Here is a 12,217-nt window from a genome sequence, read left to right on the forward strand (position 1 = left end):
TTCCTGTCCAACTATATATGTATTAGAGATAGAATAATCAAACAAAATAGAAAAAGCCTAAGATAATTAAAAAATGAGAATTATTACACACTTCTTTCTCCAAAATTTAAAGGCACTGTCAATTCTGAATTATCTAAACCTTTCGATTCCCAACTAGATTCTATTTCTTGTGGAAATTCGAAAGAATCAACAGTGAATGGAGGTTTGGAAGGTAATGGCATTACAACATCCTTCTGTCTAAGCATTGCTACCACCTCTGTCATGCTGGGACGCAGGTACGGCAACTCTTGTGTGCACAAAAGTCCCACATGTATAACTCTTGTAATTTCTTCAAGATCTTGATTTTCCATGCTTTCATCAATAATTTTTGACGTGGTGTTTGATTTGAAATGCTTCCATGCCTACAAATATTAGGGGAAAAACAAAAGAAATGGAACTTAAGTATAAGGTAGTCAGAAGTTTTGTTAGAATGAGACCAAATTTTCCTGTCATCTAAGCACCACCATGATTTCTGATATTGGTAAGAATATTTACATGGGAAACAAGAGTCTCAAATGTTTCTTCAGTAGACTCAAATTTTGCATTTTCCACTCCACTGATAATTTCAAGCACTAATATTCCAAAGCTGTAAACGTCTACTTTTTCTGTTATGGAACAACCAGCAAGGTATTCTGGTGCCATATACCCCCTATTATGACATGCGAAAGATATAGTTAAAACATAAAAATTATATCATATATACCTTTTAAAAGGGATCAATCAAGAAAAAAAAAAGAAACGATTCTTCAAAATAGAAAATAAAGGTAGAAAATGGCTTGGATTCGCTTAAGCAGGTCTCGAGTTCGAGGCCTAGTGTATGCAGCTATACCTGCTGGGAGACTCACCTACCACAGCCAAGTGTGTGGCTCGAGTCGGGTCCGGATTAGTCGGGACAAAGCTCTGGATACCGGACGGGCAACCAAAAAAGAAAAGGTAGCAAGACATGATGTACTCACAATGTGCCTACAATAGATGTACAGTCATAGGACTTCAACTTTGCTAAGCCAAAATCAGAGATCTTTGGTCTATATTTCAAGTCTAATAAAATGTTTCCGGCTTTGATGTCTCTGTGAATTATTGGCCCTTCAGAATTGTTATGCAGATGTTCCAATCCATCAGCTACCCCAAGGATTATACCATGCCTCTTTGGCCAATCCAACTGTTTCTTCTTCTCCGGGTCTTCCTTCCACGAGTAATAAAGAAATTAATAACCATATAGAACACAAAATAAAAAGTTAGTTAACAGTCACACAATAAAGGATGACATTTTCTATAAGTATGATTGTTATATTGAAGACACAATTTGTTATAATTGTGAACAATTAAACTTGTAAAGAGGAGAACTTTAGAAAAGACAAAATTGAATATAGGTATACCACCAAAAGAAAATAAATCCATTTCATGGTCAAATTGACCTTACAATATTTGGAATCTATATATAGCTAACTTACCAAACAAGATGCAGTTAAGGCTTTTGTTTGCAAGGAATTCAAAAACCAGATAGCTTTCTGTGGAGGTGAAGCAGCAGCCAAGGAAACGAACTAGATTCTTGTGTTGAGCTTTGCCATATACATCAATTTCATTGTAAACTTCTTGTTTTCCCTGCTTTCCACTCAAAAAGAAACGCTTTATCGCTATTTCTCTTCCATCTTGTAAGGTTCCCTATCAAAACGCATCGCAAATCATCATGTAGAAAAAGTAGAGGAATATATATACACATACACACCTTGTAAACTTCACCATATCCCCCTTCACCAAGTTTATGGAATTCATTGAAAACATTGGTTGCTCTCTCTAACGTCGAGTACTCGAACTGCATGAACCATGAGCTTAATTTTACTCTACCTGGGGTCATCTCTAGTCCTTAAAGTGACATTGAAATCACAGGAAAAGCTGTATTAGAAGCATATTATTATCTGTTAGAAAGAAAAAACAACTTATTAAGGGGGCGTTGGAGTAGTCGGATTTTACTAACCTACTTAAGGGGGCGTTGTTATAAGAAAATACATCTAAATTACTAATAATCTTCAACTAAATTACCAAGGAGGTGATTGGTGTAATTTGCCCAGTAAATGAAGGAAAATTATTCTTACTATTGAGGATTACCTGTTCGTAAAATTGGAATACCCCACAGTTTGTCAACATTTTTAGTCCCATAGTGTGCAACTATAATAAGCACTGAACAAACAGCAATTGCAGCAAGAATAATTGCTGTGCTTTTCATCAAAATATCTGGAGGGAGGTGAATAAGCAACTAAATTATTATGCATATCATAAGGAGAACAACATCAACTGAAAGAGATTTTTAACTAACCGCTTTCTTTGTTTTTCAAATCAATAATAATGAAGTCATAATCAGCATAACGCAAAATGCATCCAGTATTGATAGCATGGACCTGCGTTGATGGCAAACATGATATGGCGGTGCTAGCAGCATTTGAGAGGCAAGCAGAACACATATCCTGGCTCAATGTTTTCCAACAAGTAGCCGCACCATAGATGACGAGATTAGAACCATCACGTCGTCCTTCTATAGCTGTGTAGCCTCCCTTTTTGGGTGCCTCGAATGACATTTTATTTATTACATTTACTGCCAAACCAACAAATCCTTTTTCATCTTTTGCTTTCGCATCACTACATCCCTGTTTCCATTCATTCCCCAAGACAAATTAAATGTGTTCTAAATGAAAGAAAAATCATTTGAACATTACTTCAAGCTAAAAGTTATTGCACATCAGAGTAGCTAGTCAGAACTCATCACAAATTTAGACAATGTTATGGTGAAATTGAGCATTGCAAATAGTCCTTACTTATATAATCACCTAGTTATGACAATGTTCAGTTAAGGGATCAGAGACCAAATCTACAAATTGTTTCATGCAATTGTTAAAAACTTAAAATAACAAAAGTTTACATTAATATCCATATCAATTAAATAGGTTTATCATGGATCCAATGAAAGAACAAAAGTCGAAAAACAAAACATTATTTGTCACACGAAACAATTTATAAACACAAGTAACATTTTGGGTGCAATTCTTATGAGCTTAGGATCACAATAATGCTAACAAATAATGCTATGTGTATATCAAAAATCAGCTACCAAATCATTCACTATGTATTTGTGTATGAATTAATTATACTAGATGTTATACCAAAATAAGCTATCAGTATAAAATACACATTAAAATACAAAACACATTATAAATAAGTTAAACTACACATATATTTATACACAAATATATGATGCCTAATTTTGATATACAAACAGTATTTTTTATGTATGAATACATGTGTTTATACCGGTAAGATGATTTTTAGTGTACACCTAACCTGACTATAACATCACATGCATTGTTACTTAAACAAACCCATCATTAAGCCTGAATTTAATGTCAAATCACAACTCCCTTAAAATCTCGAGTATTTATATTTCTAAATCTTCATATTGCGAGGGAAATAATCATCATTAGCAAGAAGAAAACACAATTAATTAAAAGGATAAGCAAGTAAAGAAAGAGGAAGAAAGTACCCTCAAATAATAAGGGGTAACGCTCTCTTGAAAAAAACTATAATTATCATAGCGCATAAAACACCCATCACTTGAAAAGGTTCGGGCACCCTTGGCAGGCATGCAACTGGAAAAAACGCTTTGAAGGGATTTGAAGCAGTGCACGCATTCAGAAGCAGAAAGATCAAACCTACATTGTGAGAACACGTATATGCGATATGGTGGGTCACCAACTTCCCTAACCGAAAACTTGGATCGACCCATGTCATTTTTCATCTCATTCACCATATTCCAGTAATTCTCTTGATATTTCAAAAATAAATATTGGTCTGTCATGTTGGTGTAGCTGCATAAGCGATGTATGATGTCACCCTTGAGGGACCTATCATATTCGCAATGGATTCCACATAGCGATGAAAGAATAGTAAGGATTGTTGTTGTTATTAATGGCAGAAACTTGTTGGCCATGCATCCATGACGATGACAAGGAGGAACCAGAACGATAGAACGCTGATTCTGAATTTGCAAATGCTGGTGATGATTCTCTTTTCATTCTATTCCCGTTCGCTTCTCCTTGTTTTAATGAATATCGAATTTTCTAGTTTTCCATCTTGATATTTCTGTTATAGATATGGATGTCATACGATTAACAATGTTCTATGGGTGGCAAAGTGGGCCGGTTCTTCCCAACTCGCGCGTCTCGCTTAGGTCCGCGTCACAAATGAGAGAGAACCGGCCCGCTCTGTAAACTAAAATGGATTTAAAATATTAGTTCGTTCTGTTTCATGGCATATTGGTATTTTGGCGGGTTAGTTTGCTTGATTTTTTTTTTAATAAAATTTATTAAAATTAATAAAAAATAATAATTAAAAAATTAAATATAAATAAAAATAGTTAAATTATAATATATTTTTTTTAATTTTTAACTTTAATAAAATTATTTAAAATAATATTTGTCAATAGAATTAAAACCCGTAAATTTAGTGGTGCAGATTTAACAAATTTTTTTATTTGACGGATTTCAAATTCTAGCTCGATCTGTCTTTTTTTAGTGAATTTAGTGAATCGGTCCGACGAGTTCGACCTGTTTTACCATAATACTATAACGTTGTCTATATCGATCACATACCTCAACCATTATAACAATTTTTCTAAACAATCATGCTGAAAATATCAACCATAGAAATATACATTGAAATAAAAAAAAAAGCATTTAATGATTATTCAATCTAGAATTAGATCTGTGAAAAAAAACCAATGTTATAAATTTTTTTGTATATATTCTTTGGCTGTTTCTTTCAAAGTTAAGAAATATATTCTGAGGACAAATATTCCGAAGAATATTATACAAGAGTATTATTAAGAAAAATGAAAAGATTTTGTCTGTTATTAAGTGTCACAAGTGTACGATGGTTTTTTAGATTACCACTTTCACTAGTTTGATCTTTTATATCTCAATTGCATTATAATAGTCTTCAAAATTAAGTTGAGTATTATAGTAATTCCTTGTCATGATTTAATTTAGTCATGACTAGCATTTAAGAAAAAATTTTCAGCAAATCTAAGAATTGGATTTTATAGCAAACAAACAAATAGAATTCTCAATAACACTAGAAGACAACTTATGCTTAGTCATTATATTTAATATATACTCAACATATTTATAGAAAATTCTACTTTAATATTTATAGCAAAGTATATTCTGTTAATTCTATTTACTAAAATATTTATAAAGCAACCTTTTTAAGTTACTAAGAATGAATTTTGTCTGTCACTTGGAGCAGTTTAATAAGTTAAAGAGTTTTAAAGTTATTTACACAAAATATCAAGTTCTTAAAAAGTAAAAGACTCATCAACACAAACAAAATTAGAACGGAATTGATGAAGTTAGATTAGGATCAAGACTCATATCTAAAAAAAAACAAATAACAACAAAGTAGTTTTACAACTTAGTGACAAACAGAGCATTCATAGCCCCACAAGAGATAATTGTATAAATAATAACTTTTAGTTAAAATAAATTCACTTTAATAATAGTGACAAAAAAATATACGCAAACACAATGATAATTAATTATAAACATCAAACGTTCAAACTTTTTTATTTTATATAAATATAAGTGGAAGGTTATCTAATCCAAAAAAGTCAAAATAACAGACAGAAATTACATTTAAGTTATTTTTCTTTGTGTGAATTCTGAAATAGATATGTTCCACTGATTTTGTGGACATAAAATAGACACGTACTATTTTTCATTTTATATGGACCTGAAAATTCAATTATATACGGACAAGATACACCAAGTCTAGCGTTTACTATCTCTAGCTGCAGTTTTTGTCATAAAACTTTCCAAAATATTTTGACATACAAACTATGATCAAGCTAGAAGTTGTTAAACAAATCAATAAGTGCACCATCAATTCAATAATAATCCATATGATAATTTTATCCAAATTCAATACTAAGTTTACATTCAAATTGTATATTCAAAATAATATTTATATTGTAATTTAATTTCTCATATGACAAACTTAATTAATTTTAACACAAAATATGTCTCAAGTGAATTTTTTTTTGTAAAATACTTAACATAAACATCATGTTGATAAATATAAATTAGTAACTAACGAAATAATTAATTTTAAAATTATTTTTTATAATGATAAAAATAATACAATACTAAAATTGACTATAGATACAAAGTTTACTCACAGACTAAAATCTAAGAGAAGAATTTCTACTCCACACATTTCAATTGGCAAGGAGAGTAGTTCCTTTGAGAATTTAATATCACAAATATAACAATAATAACTCTAATAAGTTAATCTTGACATCAATCGATATAATAGAACTTATATACCTAAAAATCTTAAATTTTATCTTATTCTAACCTTAAATTTTTGGATTTGTTAATACACATAACTATAACCATGACAAATTAAAAATATAGGTAATTATCAAACTAAAGAGTCATTTTGATGTCTTAATAATTAGTAACACTTGAATTAAAAATAATTTTATTTTTTCAAATTTAGGTTACTTTAATGAAATTTTGAAATAAAAACCAAGATAGGGCATAATATAGTTAAAGTAGAAGAAAATTAGTGAAAATAATTAAAATAAAAGTGTATGAAATTATTGTTGAAGAAGAGACATGAGGGAGGAGAGGAGAGTAAGGCGTTAAGGGAGATAAGAATGAAGAAGAAGAATATGTTTTGCTGCACTGATTTGTGCTTGTGCTATTGGAGTTTGAGAGAAGCGTAAGAGGATTATGGGCTTGGCCATGTCGTCTTTCTATTTGTTATTTTTTTAACGTGGTTCTACATTCTTAGACCCCCTTTCGACACGTGACAAGAAAGTGTCAGAGCATCTCTGTATTTGTTAAGTCAGCATCGAAAAGGAATCTAGAGACTATTATGGTCCTCGAACCTCAATCTCAAAACATTTTGAAATCGCATAATGCAGCTTATTAAAAGAGCTGTAATTTAAGTTGCAGATGTAGCCCATGTAAACTTTTTCAAACGGTTGTATTTCAAATTTAAAGAGAATCCACACTGAAGAGAAGGAAAATAAAAAGTAGAAAGATATGCATCTTCAATTACATCTAAAAGACCAAACAGCGAGCGTCTTTACTCTTTATTAAGCTATTAACTACATAAGAGGAAACCGGGCTCGTCAACCAGAAGCAGAAGCAACAGTGGTACCAGCCGAAGTCAGCAGAGGTACCAGCTTCCCCTGACTGTGCAAATTAGTTGTTGCTGCATAAAAATGAAGAATAACAACTCAATTTCATTCGTTGACATTAGAATAACCTATAAAAGAATGCACTTGAAAAATTCACACGCCAACAAAAATAGCCATAAAAAATAAAAACGACAAAAAGCCACGGAAAGATTTAAAAACTTCACCAAAGTCACCAATCATCAAATATTTTCTTTTATGGAAAAGGCTCCCGTGACACCTCGTCAGCCTTTTGAATTCACTCTGTCATGAGGGAAATAGTAGAACAAAGTCTAGACGGGTAGGTTGATGTTGAAAGTGATAGACTTGAACAAAATGATTAGAACAACATAGTAGTGGTGACTGGTGACTCAATGACAAGGTGTGCACTGATGAAGCAGTGCCAGAGAAGGCAGTGGACACGTAGCAGAAACAGCTGCGGATGTCCGAGGGAGAAAACAGCATGTGGAAGCACATCAAGCCTCGGACAGCAACACTATTGGCTGGGCTAGGCAGCGCCGGAGAAGAAGACTCAGACAGTGTAAGGTGTCTTTCTTTTGGACTAAGAAGAGAAGAACAAAGCATAGGACGCTCCAGCAACCACAAAGACACACAATTGACTAAGATTTTTCAATAAAAAAATGCCTTTAAATTGAAAGGAGCAAAGTGGCTGCTGCTAGTGAATGCACAGCTTCCATAAGTCTTATTCAACTACTCTCCATAAATGCACCACCTAAACTACTGACCATTGTATCACAACAATATATCTCAACATATTTCAAGAATATTAGGAGTGTTGAAAATCAACATTACTTTTATTTTGGATTTGGATACAAGTTATCTTAAAATACATCAAAATAGATTCTGGCCCTCATCGGTATAATTCCTTCGCCATTAAGTGAAATGAAGTTGATTGATCATTCAAGAGTTTGACCTTGAAGAACTTACTTTTGTTGGAAATAAGTAGTCTTTAGGGAGAATTAATAAAATTGCCCAACCCCAAATAAGAGTCCAAAATTAATTTGGACATATATTAAGGCTAAATAAATAAAATTACTCCTTAGATCATTTTTGATGTTCAGTCTTTTTAAACTTTTAGTCAAGGTGATCAATAGCAAGAAAAGTATATATAATAATAAAACAGTGAGCGTGAATATTTTTCCCAGATTGCAGATTAAAGTATTATATATGTTTGTAAGTATAAACAGATCCATGATAAAGCGTAAATCTTACCGTCACAGCCGCCAATGTGGTTCCCACCGATAAACACATTTGGCACAGTCCGCTGACCAGTCCATTCGGCTAGTGCCGATTGGATCTCACTTCCATCAGCTGCAAATGTCCAATCACGTGAATTAACTTAACTTTCAAATGCAAAATTGCATAGAACCAATCATCGAAGAAGCTTAAGCCATAAAACATTTTTGAAGCATTTTCTCAACATACAAAAATTAAGCTATCCCTGAGGTCCTGTTTGGTTAATGTATACCATGAAACAGACAGGGAGACAAAATATTTGTCTGTGAATGAGGTTTGGCAAAGCTAATGAGCAAGACACACAAATATTTGGAAAGACTATAATACCCTTGATTCAGCCACCAGCCCAACACAACCACCACCACCACCAACAACAACAACACTACCACCACTTTCTCAACCACTCCTATTTCAACCAAATTCAATTAAAACAAAACAACAATTATTATCAAAATAAAATGCAATTTCGTTTAATATCCGGACAAACTATTAACGCCCAAACTACCAACATTAGCATTTTCAAATACTATTGATACAATTATTATTTAAGAAGAGTATAATGAATTTTCTATTAAATAAAAAAAACAGCGATATTTTCTATGCAAATATAAAAAAAAAATACTAACAAAAAAATCTTTCTAAAAAAGATTAAAAAATAAAATGTAAGTACTTTTTCCAAAAGTTATGTTTGAAATATCTCTAAATTAAGAAAGAAAGAATAATTAGTTAAATACATATATCGAATAAACTATTTCTACCCATGAAAGATGAAAACGCCGATACAACTACTCCCGAGAAAACTACACCACCATTGCCACCAAAAAAGAAAAAAAAAATACATCAACATAAATGTTCTCAAATCCTACAAATCATCCTCACCTTCCAAACCTTTACCCAAATATGATATCTCACTCTTTCTCTCTTTCATGGTAGTTTATTCTTTGTATAGTGTGTGTCATATAAGTGTACAGACACCTCACTTAGTCTATTTATCAGATGTGAATATAGCATCTCGATACAAGTAAAGTAATCCTCGATCCATCACATTTTACTAAAGTTTTCAAATACCTACTTTAGATTAGAATACACTCTAGCACAGGAAACAAATATCTTTCTAATCTTTTAAATTTCAATACTGAAAGTTCAATCGAAAGTTTCGATCTACTAACATTGTTAGGAGTATCTGGACACCGTGGTGCCAAGCAGAAAACGTAATGGAGTTCTTGAGGATGCATCTCTTTCCCGAAAGGATACCAAAACCTTTTTTAACATTGGGTCAGATTGATTTGGCCTAAACAATGAGGTCACTTAATAGTTTCAATTTTTTAGGCTATTTTTCCAGAGACAATCTTTAGGCAAAATCTTAGTGGATAGTAGTACAATCAATATTCAATTAACTCGCAAAAGACAAAAATCATCGAAATCTAAGACCTGTTCTTTTTGAAAAATAAAATATGGGTAAAGTAAAGCTTATTTTATTCACAAAATCAGTTTGACTAGAAACTGAGGAATCAATGGATCATATGACCAAATCTACTTAAAATACAAATCATATAAAAACAGGAAAAATAAATAAAAAAGATGACGATCGAGAATCTTTCAAAAATTGGAAATGTCGGCGCCGATCATCTTTTCAATTTTAACCCACCACTCACAAAACTCAAATAAGGGTTCACAAAAGCGATGAAATCACGAAGGGATTAAGGAAAAAGTGAGAAAGAAGGAACTCACATTCAGTGTTGAGTTCAATGACCTTGACAGTAACACCCAATTTAGTGAAGAGCTGCTTCACTTCGACGCAGAATGGGCAATAGGTTTTGCTGCGAATCGAATTAACACTGTCAGTTCCGGAGATCTTTCACACAAAAGAGAGAGCAAGAGATAAATTAGGAAGATGGGAAGAGAGAGACCTGAAAACGACGACTGGATTTGAGGACACGATCTCCTTGGCTTTGGGCAACGCCATGTTTTTTCTTTCGTTTTGTTGTGTCTTGCTTTGGCATTTGTGCCCGAGACTGTTTAATTATTTATAAATTAAGATTTAGGGATTTTTTAATTAAAAGTTAAAAACAATTCATATTTATCATTTTAAACAAATATAAAACTATTCATCTTTTTGTTGTGATAAGATTGAATAGGTGGATATTCATTCTCAAGAGAAAATGAATTTAATGAAGGTTGAAAATGTTACCTTTTGTATGCTTATAAATAGGAGGCTAAAAGCACCTCCAATGGTGAGTTCTTCTTTGACTTTTTTCTGACATATAGGAACTCTAACCATTGGAGGAGAGAAGGAGTGAGTTCCCGCACAAGGATCAAAGTAAGGCAGGGACTCAAATTAACCAATAATAACTTGCCATTTGGCAAGTTATTATAAAAAAATAATAATATAAAATCTGAAATAATTAAATAATAATTAAATTAGTAATAATTATAATAAAAATTATATTAAATAATTATATTATTATTTAATTAATAATTTATATTAATTATTTAAATAATAATTAATTAAATAATTAATTAAATTAAATAATTAAATTTTTATTTAATTAATAATTTATATTAATTATTTATATTATAATTAATTAAATTTACTTACATTAAAAAATAAATTTAATTTTTATACCTTATAAAATAATTTTTAGTTGAGTTGGTTATTTTTATTTTTAAAATTTAAAATGCTAATGATATTATTAAAATTAGCAGTTGTAAACACAAAACTATAAATTAGTATAATCTCGAATTATATATTGTGTATTATTATTATATATGAATTTATTTAATATTAATATCTTTTAATAATGAATTATTTTTAAATTTATAAATTTAAATAATATTATTGAAAAAAATTAATTATATTAATTTTAAGTATTTTAATTAATTAATTAAGTGGGACCACAATAGGGACTAAAGTTAGTTCCTCCTAATGGAGAAGAGATAGATACTTTGAGTTTCTATTTATTGTTTATGATGCAAAAGCTGATGTGGAGTTACTTTTTATGACAGGTGGGCCATAAACAAGAATTGGGATGAGTTCCCTACTGGAGATGGTCTAAGAGCATGAGTTCCTCTTTCACTTTTTTCTTACACATAGGAACTCTAACCATTGGAGGAGAGAAGGAATGAGTTCCCGCACGAGTCTCAAGGTGAGAGAGTCCCTCTAAACAGGGACTCAAGTTAACCAATAATAACTTGCCATTTGGCAAGTTATTTTTAAAAAATAATAATATAAAATCTAAAATAATTAAATAATTATATTAAATAATAAAATAATAATTAAATTAGTAATAATTATAATAAAAATTATATTAAATAATTAAATTTTTATTTAATTAATAATTTATATTAATTATTTATATTATAATTAATTAAATTTACAAGCTGATGTGAAGTTACTTTTTATGACAGGTGGGCCATAAATAGGGACTGAGATGAGTTCCCTACTGGAGATGGTCTAAGTCTCAGACAAACACACAGCACTAAACAATTCTCTCTCCCGTTCAAGTTGCAAAACTTCTTTCTCTCTTTATATATATACATTACAATATATAATATTAGTAAATATATTAATTATCTCTATTATACTGAGTAGTAATTATGGTAAATACTAATACTAGAATTATCTAATTATACTTCTTTATTTTATTTTATATTACCTCATCCTTATTTATTTAGTTGTTTTACAACACG

At 31.0% G+C, this 12,217-nt stretch overlaps 2 protein-coding genes across 2 annotated transcripts; both read right to left on the minus strand.

The window, feature by feature from the left end:
• On the minus strand, positions 1-4,217 carry LOC107647488 (putative cysteine-rich receptor-like protein kinase 43). The gene is made up of 8 exons (XM_016351559.2): positions 3,572-4,217; positions 2,354-2,681; positions 2,146-2,271; positions 1,766-1,902; positions 1,491-1,701; positions 996-1,218; positions 535-688; positions 1-401 (listed from the first exon to the last, which is right to left on the minus strand). Exons 1-8 carry the CDS (start codon positions 4,016-4,018, stop codon positions 84-86), a joined length of 1,944 nt encoding a protein of 647 aa, XP_016207045.2. The 5' UTR covers positions 4,019-4,217; the 3' UTR covers positions 1-83.
• LOC107605105 (glutaredoxin) lies at positions 7,050-10,571 on the minus strand. The gene is made up of 4 exons (XM_016306855.2): positions 10,438-10,571; positions 10,259-10,347; positions 8,504-8,602; positions 7,050-7,308 (listed from the first exon to the last, which is right to left on the minus strand). The coding sequence occupies exons 1-4, from the start codon at positions 10,491-10,493 to the stop codon at positions 7,226-7,228; spliced, it is 327 nt and encodes a 108-aa protein (XP_016162341.1). The 5' UTR covers positions 10,494-10,571; the 3' UTR covers positions 7,050-7,225.

Source organism: Arachis ipaensis, chromosome B06 (assembly GCF_000816755.2).
Source record: "Arachis ipaensis cultivar K30076 chromosome B06, Araip1.1, whole genome shotgun sequence".
NCBI classification, from domain to species: Eukaryota; Viridiplantae; Streptophyta; class Magnoliopsida; order Fabales; family Fabaceae; genus Arachis; species Arachis ipaensis.